The 20,311-nt window shown below is 38.9% G+C and overlaps 1 protein-coding gene across 1 annotated transcript in view; it reads right to left on the reverse strand.

The window, feature by feature from the left end:
• LOC105933579 (alpha-1,6-mannosylglycoprotein 6-beta-N-acetylglucosaminyltransferase B) overlaps window positions 1-20,311 on the reverse strand; it is a 236,020-nt gene that overhangs the window by 55,465 nt on the left and 160,244 nt on the right. Inside the window, exon 9 of the mRNA XM_036136783.1 lies at window positions 1,589-1,720. Within this exon, the coding sequence (XP_035992676.1) occupies window positions 1,589-1,720 (132 nt within the window). The remainder of the gene's footprint in view (window positions 1-1,588; window positions 1,721-20,311) is intronic.

The following is a 20,311-nucleotide window of genomic DNA, read 5'->3' on the forward strand; positions in this document are numbered from 1 at the left end:
GGGCACACGTTTAAAAATAAAGAAAAAAAAACAGGCTTCAGGTTGAACAGTGGCTCTGTGACCACTCCTAGAGTGCTGAGAATTGGGCCCAACTGGGCCTGTTTGAACACATTGAGCTGGAAAAAATAGCTAATGGGCAGGTAGTAAAAATTCGGGAAGCTTTTCAGAACATTTGGCAGGTTTTTTGAAATAATTAATAACAAAATATATATCAAAAATAGTTGTCATTGTGTGGCAGAAACCTAAAAACTGCCACATTTTAATAAAATGTCATCTCTTTGAACTCATTTTATTTTTTTAATATGAGAAATCTGTTGAACCTGATCATCAATGAATAATAATCTGTGGTTAATCAAGTGTCAATATGAAATTGTATTGGTAAATGTTATAAACACTCCAAGCAGGCTTGAGTTCTACTGATCAAATAAAACATTTTTAATGGCTATTCCTCAAATCGGGGCTATTCCACATGTTGGATTGTCTTGCCCTGATATCCTACCGCGTGTGGTGGCGTGTGTTGTCCTCGGAAGACAAACGAGTACGCAGCCTGTTGAATGTGACATTAGCCAATCAGAAAGTGAGGTGAGGGATTCCTCGAGAGAAAAAAAACTCAACTCGCCTCCATTTCATAGTGCATTGTAAAGCCCCTGGTTTCATCTCCACATCTTTGACCAACGTCTTTCCTTTTTCTTATGTTTTTTCTCCGTTAAAATCAGTCTACAAACTATCGCCATTATTTTTCCTGGTTGTCCATGTTTATGTACTCTGAACTGACGTTTGATCTTGCGAGGATTCACAAGATTTTCTATCTGATATGTGAATGCGCTTAAGCGAAATCTGTATGTGGGGTGTTGTGGTTACCGTCTGAAAAGACACCCCACACTGTACGAGCAAACCTGTTTCATCTCGGATGTTTTATCGTTACGTGTGGTGTCTCTCAAGCTTTGAAAATTGACCGACTATTTTAAAATCCTGCTGTGTGAACCAGCCTTAACGGATGCCAACCAGTTTAAAAACCACGGTGGTGGTTTTATCATTCAGTCACCTCAAGCAACAGTTGAACCTCATCTTTTGTCTATAAAAACATTTCAGTTCCCTGCCGTTCTGAAAGTTTATTTAGTGGTGTCGCCTTTCGAAGCACAGAATGTTTGCATGCATGTGGGTGTTGTTGATTCTTAAAGAACACAGAGATGGTAATTAAAATCTCATGTAGATACGTTAACAGAGACAGACAAACAATCCAGTTTTTAATGGATAGCTGTGGTGTGCACAGAGCATTTGTAGATGGTTCTGTTTTAAAGTTACTTAATAGTCTTGTTAAATCATTGATACAAGGGCTGATATGCTGTAAGCCCCTGGGTGGTACAATGTGAAATTCTTGTCATTTAAAAAAAAACAAAACAAAGAAATATTGAATGAACTGTGCAGATATTTTATATAAATGTATTACCTTTTTCTTCTTAAAAAAATGTGTCTCCTCTTAAGATTATTTCAAGTGTTTTATAACATCACCATTCATGCTTGATAAGTCGTGCTATATGTTGTTGGTTTGCATCTGGTTAATTTTCAAACACACTTGGTCACTAACTTGTGTTTCTTGAGGGATAGTCCCATGTGTTGCTTCATCTGTTGCAAGCCGTGGTAGTCAGTGTAAATGAGGTCAAAGGGCAATGGACCAGTGAGTGGGCAGCTACCTCTACCAGGAGGCACTCCAAGAAACCTGAAAGACACAAATGAACAACAAAAAATGATTAGAGGAGCAGAGAAACCTTAGAATAAGATAAGGCAGGATAAGCTGGTAAGCTACTGAGCACGAAGATGGGACTCAGCCTGCAGCACAACATCCATTATTCACTCATAAAAAACCCTTTGTGCTTGCTTTTGGCCCAGACAGGAAAGGTGAACAATTTGGGCTTTTAGCAGTTACACCAAGGGAATCGTGTTCCTGTTTTAAAATGAGTCTCAAACTGAAAAGATGATTATGAACAAATTTTGTAGTCAGTGCAAAGGCAAAACCCCAAACATAATGCAAAATGATGAAAGCAGTGGCAAACACATAAACAATAGTACATTAGCTCAATTATTCTAGGTACCCAAACCCATAAATACACTTTTAAAAACAGAAATACAATTTTTGAGAGGAAAAAGCTAAATTCCTTGAGGCTGGTTCACACGGCAAGATTTTAAAATAGTCGGCCGATTTTCAAAGTCTGAGAGACACCACACGTAACGATAATAAATCTTAGAACAGATTTACTCGTACAGTGTGGGGTGTCCAGTCAGACAGCCAGCTCAACACACCACACAAACAGATTTCACTTGGGATCGTTCAGATGTCAGACATCTTGCAAAAAAAATCTTGAAAAACCTCTGTAGGTCAAATATGAGTTTAGAGTAAATAAACATGGAGTTTGAGGACAAATCCAAAGAGAGAAAAAATATAAGAAAAAGAAAAGGCTTTGGTTAAAGTGGTGGAGGCACCGTGACCAGTGGCTCTATGTTTGCTGCACTATGATATGGAGGTGAGCTGTTTTTTTCCCCTTTTTTTTCTTTTTGGGGTTTCCTTCACCTCGATTTCTTATAGGCTATATGTCACATACAACAGGCTGCCTTCGGGGGACACCACACACGGTAGGATATCGGGGCAAGACAATCCAACATGTTGAATATCCCAGATTTGAGGTCAGAGCGTTCCCGACGTTCCACTGAGCGGACCGAATCACTCTTAACACACCCCACGTGGCAGGAATGTCTCTTAAGATTATTTTAAGAGACAAGCCGATGGTCAGGGCCTCTCAGAAGGGAAGATCAGGACAAAATGCCGTGTGAACCAGCCTTTATATGACAGAAAACAAGAATTTAAAAGGAGGCTTGCTTATTAAATATGATTATTTTATTCTTAGTCCAAAAGTACACCAGGGTATGCTGGCAAGCTTTTTTTCAGCAGTTTACTGAAAAGGAAAAAAAGTATGGTTTTGTCTGGCTGAGTTCAACCTGAAAGAAGTAACCTCTGCAACAAGCACAGATCGTTGGTAGATGTGTTTGTCTGTTCAGCTATAGGTGCACATACAATTCACTGTAGAGCTGTATGCAAAGATATTAGTAAATGTTGCGATAACAATTTAGCTTGAAATAAACTCAGAAAAAGGGAAAGTATTATTGTCTTTATGCTATAGGATCGCAAACAGAGACCCGAGATGAGCCTAATCTATCCATCTACCAAAAACAAAATATTCAACATCTCCATATCAAATGCAAGGTTTTAAAGGAGCAATAAGCCACATTTCACCTCTAGTGGGCTGTTGAGCACTGTCTGCAGACCAAAACAAGATTTATATCAAGCCAAAACTCTCTCTACCTCCACTACGGCTGCAACCCATCCCCCCTTTCCCCTCCCCTTTTCACCTGGCGCCTTGTGTGTGTATATTTGCAAATGATGACGACATATCAAAACTGCATCACTTTTCAGAGGTACTGGCCTAGTAAAGAAGTAAGTAACTGATAACTGATTGCTGTTAACAAGAAAACGATTCAATCCACTTAGTGTTCTGTCCACCATTTTGGTCCTACGCAACACTGCTCTGATGGTGGCATTTTTTTTTTTAAATATTATAACCTGACCCCAATTTTATTATACATCTTAGACACTTTCATTCATAACATTCTCATAACATGCATATATGTACGGCTCACCCCTGGTGGCTCCCTCTGCCCCCACTCGCATTTAGACATTGAGGGTTCTGTTCTTTTTACATCTCTCCTTGCAGGTGAAGAACAGACTGAGGATGTATCGTTCTCTCCCTTTTCTCTTCTCTTTTGCTTTCACTTTTTCTCCTTTTTTTCTTCTTCTCTTCTACCTTCTTGTTTTAGTGTCCATATAACATGAAATATTCGCTGCATTAATTATAATAAAGCTTCTTGCATGTATAAATCAAGCGGAGCACCATGGTGAATGTGGTAAGGCTCCGCTTGTGAAAGTAAAATCTGTTGGGCTCTTTTTGGCATTAAGACAACAATTCTTATTGCCACATTGTCAGACAGGCCACTAGTAAAAAAATCAAAATAAATATTATCACCGCAAATGATTGTGTATTTTACTCATAGTGTATTTTAATGTGAAAGCTACGAAGAAAGAGTTGAGTCCCCAAGAGTGCAGCAGTGCATCAGAATGGTCATTTATCAAGTTGTTTATTGCAGTGAGGTATAAATCTAAAATTTAAGGAAACCTCTTAATCATAATTGATTTCCTGACTCTTGCCTGAACAAAGAACATACAGTATTACTTTCATTTTTTTTTAATAATCAGCAAATCCATGCAGAAAAACACCACTATTTGATTAACAAGTTGCTATTTGGATTAATAGTTGTGATATCACTCAGCTGGAACAGGAGCAACATGGATGAATTATGCACTAACACTAATACTTTCCTACCAGGGTCCCCGACACTTGTTATATCCAAATTCCTTAACAAACAACTTCCCAAACAAATTCATACAGCTGGATGGATAGCTGAATAGATGGGTGGACAGCTTGATTACTTTAAACATTATATATATATATATATATATATATATATATATATATATATATATATATATATATATATATATATATATATATATATATATATATATATATATATATATATGCAGCTGTGCCCAACCATGGTGAATAATGATGCTGTGTTGGCACTGTTGAAAGTCTTTACTGTGATAGTTTAAATAGAGTAAATATTCAGAAATTCTTCTAATGTTCTGGCAAAAGATGACAGATCAGTTTGCTCAGGTACTCCTTTAGGCTTTCGACCTCTGATCAGGAAAACAGCCATGCTACCAACCTCCATCTGCACATCTGCCTCTTCTGATCATCTCCACTCAGGGCTGTACGACCCAATATGGGTGCTATGCATTCATCCGTTGCAGATAGAGCAGGTGCTACCCTTCCTCCTCCAGCAGGCCTGATGCAAACATGCTCTCTGCCCTCTCATTTGTAGTCTGACCACTTTTTGGGTACCCCTTCAGGGTCTTTTGCTCAGAACTCATAGCTGGTTGCTTTCTGTTATCAGTTTCATTCTGCACTGATGGAACCCATACGATCAACAAAACAGATTTTTGTGTGCCTACATCCCCGACGAGAGAGTATTAGATTCAGACATAACATACATTAGATTGCACTTTGTCCCAGAAAACAATGGGAAAAGGCAGAGACGTAGTCTTTAAATATCACTGTGTGTCAAACTTATTCAGATTTTTGTCGGATTACAATCATAAACGTATTTTCTGTGATAGATGGACACAAAGCAGTTCCTAGGTGTTGGTGGAAAACATTTCTAAATGGCTTTTAAAGCTTTTAACAAATAAAGAATCTGAAAAGCACTTATGTGTTTAACCACCCTGAAGCAGTACTTTGCACAGCTGCAACTATTTTCATGTTGTACGTCTCTACTAGCTTCGACTGCGATTTGTGCCTACTCTTCAGTGAAAAATAGCAAAAGCTCAGTATGATGGGATGGAGAGAATTTGTGATCAGCAATTATAAAGTCTTGCCATGGATTCCCCATTGCATTTAGGTCTAGACTCTGACTGGGCCATTCTAATACATGAACATGAGTGGATTTAAGCCATCCTGTTGCAGTTCGGACTGTATTTGTATGGGTTGACTCTTGCAAGGATGTGATCCTCTGCCAGGACTCGTCTTTTTCAGCCTCAAACATGAATTGTCCTGTATTCGCCACCTTCCATCTCCCCATCAACTCTGACCAGCTTTGCTGTCCCTGCTAAAGAAAAGTACCCCCAGAATGATGCTACTAACCACCAGGAATTACTGCTGGGATGGTGTTTTTACAAGATGATGTATAATGTTAGTTTTCCATAATTCATCAAGAATTTTATGGCGTCCCAAAATGTGTATCTTGTTTGCCCAGAGTAACTTCAGCTTTATGTCCTGTTAAGTTTGCAGTTTTTCCAAAATGTTTCCACTATAACACAATGGATTCAACAGATCATATGTTGGCATGCTGTTTTATAACATTACCTAAAATCCCAATAAAATAGTTGTGGTTTGTGATTCTGGAATATTAAGATGGTTCTTAACAAATCCAACAAATCTATCCAAATGTTAACCAGTTTGTTTATTTCACCTTTGAATTGAATGATTTTTGGTACTTTCTCACTCTTGTTACTCCGCCTTTCATGCTGTCAATTTCTCTAGTTTCACTTCCTTGTCTGATTGTGTTTCAGTTGACTCTGAAGGCCTCTTGGCTACACTTCCGACAGACCCACTCAGACCAAAGCACGTTGACCTGTGACTTGCCATCTCCACCTTATGTCAGTGATAGATGAGGCAAAATGCTAATGGAGACTATTATGAAATTATATACCCCTGGTGAATTTTATCTCGGCACGCCACAGCGACACTGGATTCAGCTTGGCTGTGCTGTTCATGCAGGGCGGGATTTTGATAGTACTGTTGACAGCACTTAGAGACACTTTGTTGGCAGCTGATACCCACAATCAGACAGAAGTGAAAACACACACACAAAAGTGCTTGACGTAGTGACTGAAGCAAAATGAAAAAGAGACTGCTGCAGAACGGGAACTGCATCAAGTGGCTGTCACACATACAGTAGATATGGCCACGGAGTGTTTTGTCTGATCTACTAAGATGAACAGCTGGCAGTATGACAAATAAGCTCAGCTAAAGGGGCTTTTTTTTTTAGCTTCTTTCTGAAAAACTACTATCAGCAGCTTGTACTATGATATTTAATTCAGTGAACGCGCTCATTTGAAAGCTACAGCATATATTTCATCGTTATATATCTTAATGTACTTAAAGGATATTACTGGTACCATTTTGGCAAAAAAAAGCTTGTTCCTCAATTTCTAAAAGTTCTCTTTGCATACCCATATACAATAAAGTTACAAGAGTTAGGTATTTCAATAGAATGCATACATTCAATCTGTAAATGTGTGTAAATTACCAAGGTTATTTTTTCTATTAACATTTTTAGCAGTGAAATGTGAGGGTGGCAAGACTGGATATTAAGTTCATCAGCAAAATCTGCTGAATATCAAGAGCTTTCCTAAACCAATAATACAGGGAATACCCTTTGGTTAGTCAGTCATTAATAGTAGTATTGGTCTTTTTAATCTATTTCATATTTGGCTGCCAGGCATGGACTACATTTGCCATACACATCAAGCAATCTTACACTTTTATTACTCTGCTTATGAATCTGAACATAAATAGTGAATAGGCTATAAGAACAGAGACATGGTGGCTTCTGAAAGTATTCAGCAAGGGCAAACCTTGATTTTATTTATGTTCTGACCTAATTTTGAGGAACAGGAAATAACTTGGAACTCAGAGCATAATCAATCTGTGGGGGCCAGAACTCTGACTGACTTGTCTCAAAAAAGATTTGTCTCTCATACAGCTAGACATTTTCTTGTTTTCAAGAATAAAGATGCAGCATCCTAGGATTTTAGATATAATTTTTTTTCTGTGGTTTAAAGCCGTAAAGCACATTATAGAATAGCAAGATTTCAAGGGGACACTCAGCCTGGAGAGAGGCACCACTAATTAGTTTTGCCTCCATTAACAGCAGAATGGCAGCTTTCATCCTTATGGATAATGGATAACGCTCATAGATGTAGAGGACCTATTCAAAGACTCCATTCAATAGGAACCAAACACATTTGAAAACTAGCATCAGTGAGCCTTCTGTGGCACTGCTGGGAAGTATTACAAAAGTCTGTCACTTTTACATCATCCCATATTAAGCTGAATGAGTCTTTCCTCAAAGACTCAGAATTTCTATCTCTTTCAATCCAAGAAGGTGCTTTAATGGGTCTGGCCTTTAACCAAATGTAACAGAACTTTAGGGATTTGCACTTTCAGTGAACTCTCTTTAATACTTTTATTACATTTTAGTAGAACTATAGGTGGCCAATTTTATAACATAAATATTAAGACAAATACAATTGCACAGTTTTCTTTTCAAATAAATAACGGCTCATATTTACTTATACTTTTGCTTCTTTACAACCAACTTCAATTGCAAAATAATTAAGACAAAGAAGCAGAGAAAATATACCTTGAGATTAATTTAGTAAACTAAATCATTGTTTACCTATTGCATTGTTTATCTATAATTCCATCCAAAAATGGAAGGAGTATGTCAACACTCCCTACCAAGCAAAGAGAGCATTAATCAAAGAAGCAACTAAAGTGCTAACTCCAGTCAGAACAAAGCTATTCTCAAAAGAAAACCATTAGAAGTCCTACTTAAAGTTTGCTGCAAGCCATGTAGGAGACAAAGCATGCATGTGTAAAAAAGATATGCTGGATGATGTTCTTTAGATGAAACCAAGATCCAACTGCTTGTTTGATATCCAAAGCACAATGTGTTGATGGAATGTCGTCTTGAACAGACAACCCTCGTGTATAAATGTGGTGGCTGCATCATGCTGTGGAGTTGCTGTTTGTGAGGAGTGACAGAACAACTAGGCAGAGTTGATGAGAAGATGGATACAACTAAATACAGGACAAGACTGAAGAAAACCTGTTAGTACACTGCAAAACATGAAAGACTGAGGTGAGGTCCAACTTCCATGTTTTAAATAAAAACATATTCATGTGTTAGAATGGCTCATTCAAAACCCAAACCTATTTCCTACAGGAGATCCATGTTGAGAGTGATGCTCTTACGGTCTTTGTTAAAACATAACCCAAAAACGTACAGCTACGAAGTTCTGACTCAGGGAGGTGGAAGATAGAAACATGCCACCCATTCCTGATTTTTGTTTGAAGAAAATAAAAAAATAGATAACTTATTATGATTAGCGCCTGTTTATCTCTGCATTGTGCCATGCTCACCTGTTGCACTGCAATCAGTCTCATGCCTCACACCTGTGATCTGCTCCATTTAAATGCTCTCCTGCCTCTCCGGCAGATTTTTGAATGCTCTTGCCAGTAGAATTGCAATGCTCTCTCCATGTCCTTGCCTGATCTTCATGTTACGACCTTGTTTCTGTGCCCTGGATTTCCCTGTCTGGCTTTGTACTTGTCTGACTTCTACCGAGCTTCTGATCCCTGGACAACGGCCCTGTTTCCATGCTCCAATCTCAGATTCTTGCCTACCGTCTGGATTTGTAAATTGAACTCTGCCTCCACATTAGAGTAAGCGTATGTATGTATGTATGTATGTATGTATGTATGTATGTATGTATGTATGTATGTATGTATGAAAGTATGAATGTATGTATGTGAGCTGGGACTGGTGGCACATGTGGGTTTGCTGTGCTACACCCTGTGCATGACCTGCACGACACACACATCTGGGCCAGACCTACCGTTGGCCAGTACTCGCTGGGGAGTGCACTGTGCTGACTGAGTGCGGTTTAAAGCTATAGATGGTAATCCTGATCAGAAACACTTTTATACTGGGTAAAAGTATCCTTCCATCCTGAAAGGAGTGACATATTTAAAAGCTCTGTGGGAGCTACAAGACTGTAGAAACTCTAACCAATCCCTTCTGTTTGGTTCAAAGGGCAGGGATTTGTCAGAGGTTTGGTCCTGCTCTCATCCCCCTCTGTCCTTCAAGTTCTCTACTGGTTGTCCGACATGCCAATCATCTGATGCAGTCACGTAACGCCAGTGTGCATGCCCATCCTTGTTAGTTTCCGCTTGCTGGCTGCACATGCACACTTCTAGTGAATATTTATCTGGTTAGCATAGCGGTAGCGTCGGTGCAGCCATTCATTGTATACTTTGAACATGGCTGGAAGTCGGAAGAAGCAAACCACATACAAGATTATGAGAAGAAGAAGGCCTCAGTAGGAAGAACTAAGACCAGAGATGATTTGAGAGATTTTTTTTCCACATGTTCTCCCTGTAGCAGAAGAGCTGGTAAGACGGTCTTGCGCATACCCAGTTATTCAAAAAACAGACTTGGGGAAACTTTTGGAAAAATTGCAGACATTATATTTAATCCAGCATTTCTCCTGAGACACAACTTACAAAAGCCTCAAAAAACAATGTAGAAAGTTGCCTTTGGAGGCATTTCTCTCTGGTCAGTAATAAAAATGGCTTAGGTGCACAGAGACAGGTGTGAAAAACACAGCAGCTCAGATTAGGCAGAGGTGTTTGCAAAATGCTGATCATATTTAGCCAGAGTCACAGTAAAATAAAGAGCACCACCAGCTGTGCCGGTACATCAAAAGCCAGGTGTTGTGTTCTCAGTATCATCATCTATCAAGAACTGGGTCATAGAGTCTGGTCGGTACTTTTTGCTTTGGATGTTTCGTTAAGATATGTCAGTAATATCCTCCTGAGACCCAGTAGTTCATTTTTGTACACTGTAGTGCAGTTTCAGTTTTTTTCTTAATTCCTCATCAGCTTTACCTGTGACTGTTAGGTCTTGATGTTCTTTAAAGAGGACAAACGTAGCTTTCCGATGATATATCATTTGGCTGCCATCTCAATAAGCACATTTTATGGAAAGGTAAGCATGATATTCATATAAATTTTTTTCAGGTTATACTTTGACTATTCTTAATGAGTAAATATGTAAGGAACATTTTGAGTGAGTTTCCAGGACTCAACATATTTATTTTCATGGGCAAAATCACTACTTTATTCATGTTCACTGTAGTGCACATCAGAACTTAATGTTTGTTTCATATTAAGTTAGCTCTATGATAGAATGTGAGATGATTCTCAAAATAAGAACTGAGGGAGGGTCAGGTGTAGACCTTTCAGAAGAAGAGAGTGAAGAGAGAATAGGAGAACAGGAGAGGATGATGCATACAAGGACTGACTGACTGCAGGATTCTGACAGCACTTATCATGGCGACCGCTAACACACTTCACCTTGGCTAAAGAGTCCTTGCTCAATGAAGGTCTTTGGGTGGACCCACAGAGCCAGCTGAAGTGTGGCCTGGTGTCATAATTTAGGTTTTTCCATCCATCCATCTATCCATCTATCCATTTTCCAACACACTTATCCCTATTAGGGTCGCGAGGGGTGCTGGTGCCTATCTCCAGCTGTCGATTTAGGTTTTTGTTATTTTTAGAGCATTTGCTGATTTCTTTAGGTTAAAGTTATTTTTGACTTTTTCTAGTATCTGTGTCACCTCTCAGCCACCAGCCACCATCCAATCAGCTCAGTCTCCTTCCAGCCACCACTCTGCTCTTAATCAGATCCACCTGCTGCACTAATTGGCGTTAACTCTGCTGACCTGTTCATTCATACTTATACCTGCCTCAGTCATCCACTCACTGCCGGAACATCTTGGCTTGGTTCTAGTGTACCACCACCGTGCCTATACTAGTTTCTATGTGCTCAGCCAGTTGGATTCTTCTGCCCTGTTGTGTTCAGCCCACACTGCTTGATGCTGCCTGTGTCTGGGTGCTGCAAAAAGTCTGACTGTTTCCCTGTGAGTACCAGCTGCATGCTCTGCTCATTCTGGTGGATCCTCTGTGCAGATCGCCTGTTCTGGTCAGCCCCTGCCTTCATCATCTGGTTTGTCCTGTCAATGCCTGCAACCGCTGGTCAGTCTGATTCTGCTTGCCTACCTCACCAGCCACAGAAGTGCGAATAAAGGACAGGTGCTCATTTTATCATTGCCTTTAATGAAGGAAACAGTGGGCTATGTTTTGTAAAGCTACCATCCTTTGGAGTCACACCTTTCAAAGTTTGTACACAAGATTTTCCTGTTTATCACTTTGAGGTCAGAACAGTCACTGAAGGCAAAACTAAGTGATATGTTTAGCTGCCTTTTCTTTAACAGAGTTGGGCTTTTTGGTGCAAAGTACCCTGATAAAACCTAAAACAGTACTACTATGATCATGCTCATTGTCTTGATTTATTAATTTTCTTTCCTGACCTTTCAATTTTTGTAAGCTTATGCACGATACACCTACTGCCACGCACAAGGTTATGTGGGAAATGCTTTGAGAACAGCAGCTTGTCATCATTGTCTGCTGTTTACACAATGACACACAACTTCAATAGGAACTAAAAGCTGTATTTTGTTTTGACAATGTTCCAAGTGTAAAACAACAAAAGTATTTTCTGAAACACAAACACAGAACACATAATTATATTGAGAATTATCAACATCAGTGGCTTGTAGCTAGTGCCTGGCCAGAGGCTCGAGTAAGGCACAGTTTGTAATACAACCAATCAAACTGCACGATAAGAGTCGCAGGTCCACGGGAATTTTTCTCTACCAAATGTATGGCACACATCCAGGGCCAGTTTGATAGACATAAGAGCACACAGAGCAGGCATGAAAGCTGCGATTGGACTGACTTTGTATCAGATAAACAACGAACCACAAAATATGAATCCATAATTATCAACAATGCTAAGCTCTGTAGGGGGGCCATAAGGGTTATGTGTGTGGGTTGGGGACATCTCTGTTTTCAGGGGGCTCTTAAGACCCCCCATGACCCACTCCCCCCCACTGGATTGTTTATTGTTTAAAAAAAGTATTCAAAATGTTATGTGGAAACCATGCAAAAATTGTATTTCTTCTAAGAGGTGTAACAAGATCTTGTGATCTTGCTTTAAATAACCTGCAGCCTTAGCACATGTTATTCCACATAGTAACACACACATTGCTCAGGTGTGCAGACACTAACTAAATCGTCTCTTGAGAAAGTGTAGATGTTTAATATTGGTTGCTAAAACATGGTATCCTATGGATTGCAACATTTCTTGGTTTGATTCGTTTTAAATGACCAAAACTAAAACTTTGCGTCTGTCTATTGCAGGGAGGGAAACTTTGATCACTGAACCTCTCTTAAAAAAGAACCATCCCTTCAACGCCTTTAAAACTGACCTAAATAAAAACAGAGCGATGTGGGTCCTATTTGAGTAGTAAAACCCAGAGATAAAAATCTGCAGTGTTAACTGCTGCTCATTAATCCCTTTGCTTTGGATGCATGATGATAGCCGCAGGGGACCCAGATAAGTGTCAACACTTTTAGCTATATTCTCCAAGGAGGAAATCTTAGCTGATAGAAATCTTTTCTGAAGGGAAGATCTCCTGACATCTGTATCTGTTTCAGTTCCCATGATTAGTATGGGGGTGATGATACTAGAGTGAAAGATGGGAACACATGCTAAATGTTCCCTAAAAGTGTTAAAGCAGAAGATGAAAGATGAACCCTTTCTGGTGTGGAAATGAGGCAAAGTCGGAGTCAAACAAAGTCATTAGTCCCAGCAGGAAATTGACTCCTACCTGTCAGGTCCATACAGTTAGTTCCAACTAAAACTAAGTAACAAAAAAACAGTAAAAAAAAGCATTCCGTAAATAACCCAATCTAAATAAATCCTGGAAGTCTCTTAGCGCCAATTACTTAAGATGAGCCCTGTTGGTTACTGTTGAGCAGTCTAACAGAAGAGGGAATAAAGGACATGGAAAATTAATTAGTTCTCATTATGGTAACATAACACTAACCTGGAGGCATTCTAGAATATTACATCAAGAGAATGTGGTCTGGATGGTTGATGCATTTCCTCCACCTGTCTAAACTGCAGTAAACGTAAACATGTGTATAAAAAAAGGAGTATAGAAATACAGATAGCTTTTTATTTTTATTTAATATATATATATATATATATATATATATATATATATATATATATATATATATACTAATAGTACAACATGGGTTCTGTCGGTATGAGCTCTCCCTTCGAGCCACGCAACGCTTCGTTGAGTGAATGTATACTGAAACAGCAAAACAACACACCAGCACTAGTAAATTAAAATAATTTTAATCGTCGTTCTAGCAATGGCTGAGGCAAAAACCTCCTCATAAAGCCTTCAATCCTATCTCCGTGAGGCAAACTTTGGAGTAGATCAGACAGTCTCATCTACTTTTCTGTCACATCTCTATACCTGTGCAGACAGAGTCAAGCTGTGCCTCTGCTCGTTTAAATCCTACTTAAAGTACAGGGACCTCATGTTATTAGTAGGCCTGTCAATCAATTAAAAAAATTAATCTAAGTAATTACATACTCTGTAATTAATTAATCTAAATCTCGCCAAACACCGTGACAAAACAGGTGAATTAGAGCGTGCTTTTAGTTAGTTTATTTTCGAAATGTAAACAATGCCTACGACTTGTTGTGCTCCCGGTTGCACAGAGAGGCATTCCAAATCGTCGGATGTACGTTTCTTTCGTTTACCGAAGGACGAAGAAAGACGAAAGAAATGGATATTTTCAATGAAAAGAGCGCAGGCAGACAAATCCCAATTGACTGTGGGAGCCATCATACCCCGACAGAAGTTGCAGTCTACACTTCATCTCCGGTAAATACAACTTAATTTTGCACTGGTCATTGTTCTACTTAAATAGTTAAAGCCGCAAGCGGCGTCGATCGGCCCTGCAGCCAAGCGCCGCTCTGGCCTATTGGCCACCGCGGGGGTTCGCGCACTGCCGGCCGCCAGCCACCGCAGAAGCTGTCACCGCAGCGCTCGCCCACGACTCACAAAAAATCTAGTGCAGATCGGTTGATGCAAAGAGGAGATACAGCCGTTGAATAATGATAATGCATTTGGCCACCGGGCCGGACTAAATCGTTTGGCCAGCATTCACAGACTCGCTATCTGGACGGTATCTGGCAATCTGATCCCACCAACCATCAACTTACTCTTATAACGATCTTGTGATACGTTACCTAAAGAAGAAAAATACGTCGAGAACTCATCGTTTGCTCTGTTTACGTCTGCCGCTGTGCTCGCCTTCTGCCTTCCTGTCCGGCGCGCAGGGGCGAAAAACCCAGATGAAAACAATAGCAGTGAACTACCCTATACGACATTGATTAATATGAGTTATTTTTTTAATCCGTTTTTTATTATTATTAATTAATCAAAATTAACGCATTATTTTGACAGCCCTAGTTATTAGGTAACTTTACAACAGAGACCACATAATTGTAGCAACTGCAGATGAATGAAGTTGATGAGTCATACAATTCAATTATGATAAAGAATAGTGGAAGCTAAAATGAGGTCAGAAGTGACATTGTGTGAGCAGCAGTATGGTTTCACCCCATGAAAAATTACCTCAAATGCAGTATTTACTTTGAGCATGTTGATGGACAAGTACAGAGAGGGTCAAAGGGAGCTGCATTGTGTTTTTTTAGATCTAGAGAAAGCATATGATAGGATGTGGAGAGAGGAGCTTTGGTATTGCATGAGGAAGGCTGGAGTGGTAGAATAGTATGTTAGAATGTTGCAGGACATCTATGTAAGCTGGTGATAGACAAGTTGACAGATGTTAGCCATGAATCACCATGAACTATGATGTTTGCAGATGACACTGTGATCTGCAGGGAGAGCAGGGAACAAGTGGAAGAAAATCTAGAGAGACGGAGGTTTGCCCTAGATAGGAATGAAGGTTAGCCATAACAAGATGCAATACATGTGTGTGAATAAGACAGGCCCAAGTGGAGTCGTGTGGTATGAGGGAACATAGATACAAATGGTGGATGATTTTAAGTACTTAGTACTTATGTGTCCAAGCAGATTAGAATGGATGGAGAAAAGTGTCAGGTATGTGATGAAAGGACATCAGCGAATATGAAAGGAAAGGTGTAGAAGATGGTGATGAGACCAGCGGTGCTGTCTGGTTTAGAGGCAGTGGCACTGAGGAAGAGACAGGAGGCAGAGCTGAAGGTAGCAGAGATGAAGATGTTGATGTTCTTTTTGGGAGTGATGAGGATGGATAGGATCAGGAGTGAATACATCAGAGAGACAGCTCATGTTAGATGTTTTGGAGATAAAGCCAGAGAGGTCAGGCTGAGATGGTTTGTACATGTACAGAGGAGGGATAGTGAAAACAACAGTAGAAGGATGCTGTGATTGGAGTTGCCAGGCAGGAGGCCTAGAGTAAAACCAAAGATGAGATTTACGGATGGAGTGAAATGGGACAAGAAGATCAGATGCCTTATTAGTTTACATATATTTTGGATAAAACACATTGCTGGGAGATGAATACGGATACCATCCAGTCTTGAAGCTCAACCTCAGTCTTTTTTTTTTTTTTTTTTTGCATAATCACAACAGAACCATGAAGCCATGCAGCTTGCATCTACAACTCTGCACACATTTGAAAGTGCTAAATGTTTGGGATTGATCTGAATGAAGCTGTAACTTTATTTCTATTTTTTTTTGTTATGGTATCAGTGTTAAAGAGCTAGTGAAAACATTGGCTTCTAAAGCATTTTAAATAAAATTTGGTAGATGAATAATGTTTTTATTTTCTAATCAACAGATTGTGCATCTTTTTAAGATAAGTAAAAGTCTGATCTCTTGTTCATTGATGATGTGGTGGTTAAGGTCATTCAAGTTTCTCAGATGGCAATTTGGATAAGTGCATCATGAAGGTAAGGAGATAAATATGGCCATGTTTATAGTTCTGACTATAAACTATCCATATTTTTTATAGAACTATTATGCAGTTATGCAATAAAAGTGCAGTTTGCTACAGCCAAAGGTCTGACTGGATTGTCCTGCAAAGATAAGCAGTGCCATCCCCAAAAGGTTGAATGATGGATGTTTCCTGCACCACAAAGTATATGGACTACAAATATGCCATAAGTGAAAAGTAATTACATTTATTGTAAATACATTGTATAAGTTAATAAATTGAATTAATGAAATGTATCTTCTTACAAGTTTATTTACCTAAGACACACTTTAGTTCTTTACATGTGCTTAGGATAGTATCCACTTGATCAAAATATGAATAGATGCAAATTATATTAGCAAGTGAAATAGACTGCAAAATTTAAAACACATTTTAGTTTGACACAATTTTTGTGTAAACATTTAAAAAGGACATAAAATACTTGAAGTTATTTAGTTAAAATGAACAGTAATTTGTAAAACCTCAAGGTGCTAAACAAAGAAATATTTAAAAGCAGTTATCCTAAACACATTCTTGTGTATTATAATTCCACTGGTTTACAGTAAAATATAACTAATAAGGATCTTTTTTACATGTAAACTTCCCTGCTCAATTAGTATCCTCGTGGATGATTCCCCCTGCATGTTCACAAGGGCTAAACAGATTCTTAAGATTTTGTCCATTTTATATACCAAGTTGATGGGTACCGTCTGGGAGATTATTTTGAAAACTTTGAGCCTCCTGATAACTCTTTCCACATGTATGTGGTCATTTGCCATTCTCCTTGTGGCAGTTACATCCTCATCAGAGGTCTGTTCTCTTTTATGAGTGAATGCTGGTAGAACAAGGTTAAATCTCCTCTCAAACAGCAGATCTCCGATGGTAAAGCCTCTGTCTCCCATCACTTCATCGCCAGGATGAAAATACTCCAGGAAGCCAGTGTTTTCCCTGTCACATACATTCTCCTAATATGTAGGTGTGATCCATCAGTGCCTGTAGTGTCAGCATCTTTTTTTATAGGTGACTCTGACTATGAAGCAGTCTTGTCAGCCTCTGTCTGCATCACAGTGGCTATCATCTGTCAAACACAAGGCCACAATCAGTTTAGCAAACAGCATAAAACATATAAAGACTACTTTAAACTGGGTTAACACCTAGCTAATAGAGCATAATCATTCAAATATTTAAATATGGGTTGCCATTTGTAAGGTTATACTTGATTACAAAGCTAAATGTTTAGTTTGTAAACTATATATTAAATTGCAAACCAAGCATTTAGTTTGTAAACTTAATATTTGGCTCCAAATTTAATGTTTAGTTTAGAAACTTTAAATTTGGAGCTAAATATTTAGCTTACTAATTAAATATTTAACTTGGAACTATGACCTATTTATACATTTATGAATCACAAAAATATGAAAGATCAACCCTGCCTTTTATCTCTTATGACAGGCTAAATATATTTTGCTGTAAATCTTTCATGGTATAACTTTACAAAAGGAACCCCATAGGCCTACTAGCAGGGATCAAAAACATGCAGATAATAATTTACAGAGAAAACAAGCCTAAAAGATGGCTGGCTTCATGTGAGTGCATATGTATTATCAAGATGGACACAAATTAAGCAATTACAGTTAAAGTGGGCTAACATAAACCTCCCTTAGCTTACCTGTGTCTGCTATCCTCTTAACACTTCTCCTTGGAGTTTTTAGTGGAACTTCTGGTATAGTGTGGTCTTCTGTCAGTCTATTGCCCACGAAATGAAAAGAACATTCGGTCGCTTTGGTGGTTTCTTCAAATTTAAAGCTTTTAATCACAGGCGAAGGGATTTCTCATTCTTCAGCTGGGGTTAAGGTCATAGGGTGCCTCAAATCCACAGTTCTTCTACACAATCGATGATTAAAACACGCTCCACGTAAACCTTTCTTTTACACCAGTTATTATGACAGCCTCTAACTGTACAAACAATCCCGGTCTTCCTCGAAGTCATAATGACGAGTAATTTGATACGAAGTAGTTGCATTAGTCGCTTTTCAGCTAGCTAGCCTGTGACAGGAAGTGACTGACCAGAAGTCTTGCACAAAAAAACCCGCCATATTTCCGTTGAACATAAGATGGATAGGGGAGCCAAGTTGAGCTTTTTAGGTTTATGGGGTTTCTATTTATCTTTGGTGTTTGGTTTAGGATTTTATGTATATAGCTTGAGGATTTATATGGTTGTGGTTATGTTTAATGGAGGGTTTTAGATTGTTTTATGTACTTATCTTAACATGTACACCCCTGGGAGAGTTTAATGGTTTTTAAGGCACCTTTTTCCATCACATGTGGTTCTGCTGCTGAAGAAGACACACTGCTCCCAAACCTTCATTGTACTTGCACTTTTGATACATGCACTTTGTAAAAAGGCATTATAAAAATAACAATAAATTGTGGACCATGCCATTTCCTGCCTCTGCATCTCTCCTGCTGCACCTCACGTATTCCAACCGCTAAAGGCCAGCTACATAATATAGACTAAATGCCAGACAAACAAATACATTTTGTTTCATGTCTGTAATTTCAGAAGTAGAAAAGGATGCAGAACAATGATCGCAAAAATGTTGTCACCAAAGGATTAGAATTAATTGCGAGTAGTGTTCTTACTAGTCTACTTATCCAAAACAAACCACAATTTTGGCTTTAAGACTGTATATACAGTGTGGCATAAAAGTATTCACCCTCTTGGCATTTTACCTACTATGTTACATTCCAATCTGTAGTTAATTTTTTTTAATCTTATTGTTAGGGCTGGGCAAGTTAACGCGTTAATTTTGCGTTAATTCATTAGACTATTAACGGCGATATTTATTTTATCGCGCATTAACGCATGTTGCTCACATGCTTTCAGTCAGTGTCAGTCAGCACGCGCGCTGGCTGCAGCGCGCTGTGTCACGGCAGCACTCTCCCGCTCCCCCTCCCCTCTTGTACATGGCTCAGCGGCGCCAGCTAATTAGCACGCAGGCTCAGCCTGGCCCGCCCACTCAGCTCTCACACAAACTTAACACACAAACAGCTGAGAGAGACCGCAGCAGCGGAAAAACATGAACAGGGGAAGTAGCACGTTTGGCTTTATTTTAATTCCGTAAATGAAATCAAGCTGTATGTTTTGTAAAAAGCCGGTTCATTTCAGTGGAAACACAACAAATTTATCTAAGCACGTGAAAAAACATGAAAACGTCGAGCCACAGAAACGGAAAGAGGAGACGAAACTTCTGTCATTGCCCTGACAGACCCACAGACGTCTCTGACTGAGGCGTTTCAGTCCTCCAGAACATCCAGGTAGATCAGTGGTCATCTTCAGCAGCAGTTCATGTTAACTTTCAAAGTAGATATTATCTATCATATGTTACTGGAGCCCACACAGAAAATGTAATTAAGACCTTGAAAGAACCCAGTACATTTATTAAAAAGTGTCATTTAAGATAAGATAACATTAGCTAATCCTTTTTTTATCCCAGGACGGGGAAATGTATAGGATTAAAGCAACAGGCAGGTGCACACAACACACACAAAATGACATAAGGATTGAAATATATAAGAGGTGGATTAGCGAAAAAACACTGAACGTAACATTATTGTTATTATTATTATTATTATTATTATTATTATTTAATTGTAATAATAAAATAAAAACCACAAAACCCAAAAGGTCAACAGTTTCATGATACATCAAGCTTAGGGACTGGCTAATATACAGCAGGTCAAAAAAGGCCATATTTTGGCTGTAGTGCTTGCTGTTCTCTTAAGAAGAAAAGATCAACTAGTGCACTAAATTCAATAGATGGGTTGAAAATATCCAGTATAAAATGAGTGCTACAAATGTATCAACACTTTTGTTGATA

Source organism: Fundulus heteroclitus, chromosome 5, assembly GCF_011125445.2.
Source record: "Fundulus heteroclitus isolate FHET01 chromosome 5, MU-UCD_Fhet_4.1, whole genome shotgun sequence".
NCBI lineage: Eukaryota > Metazoa > Chordata > Actinopteri > Cyprinodontiformes > Fundulidae > Fundulus > Fundulus heteroclitus.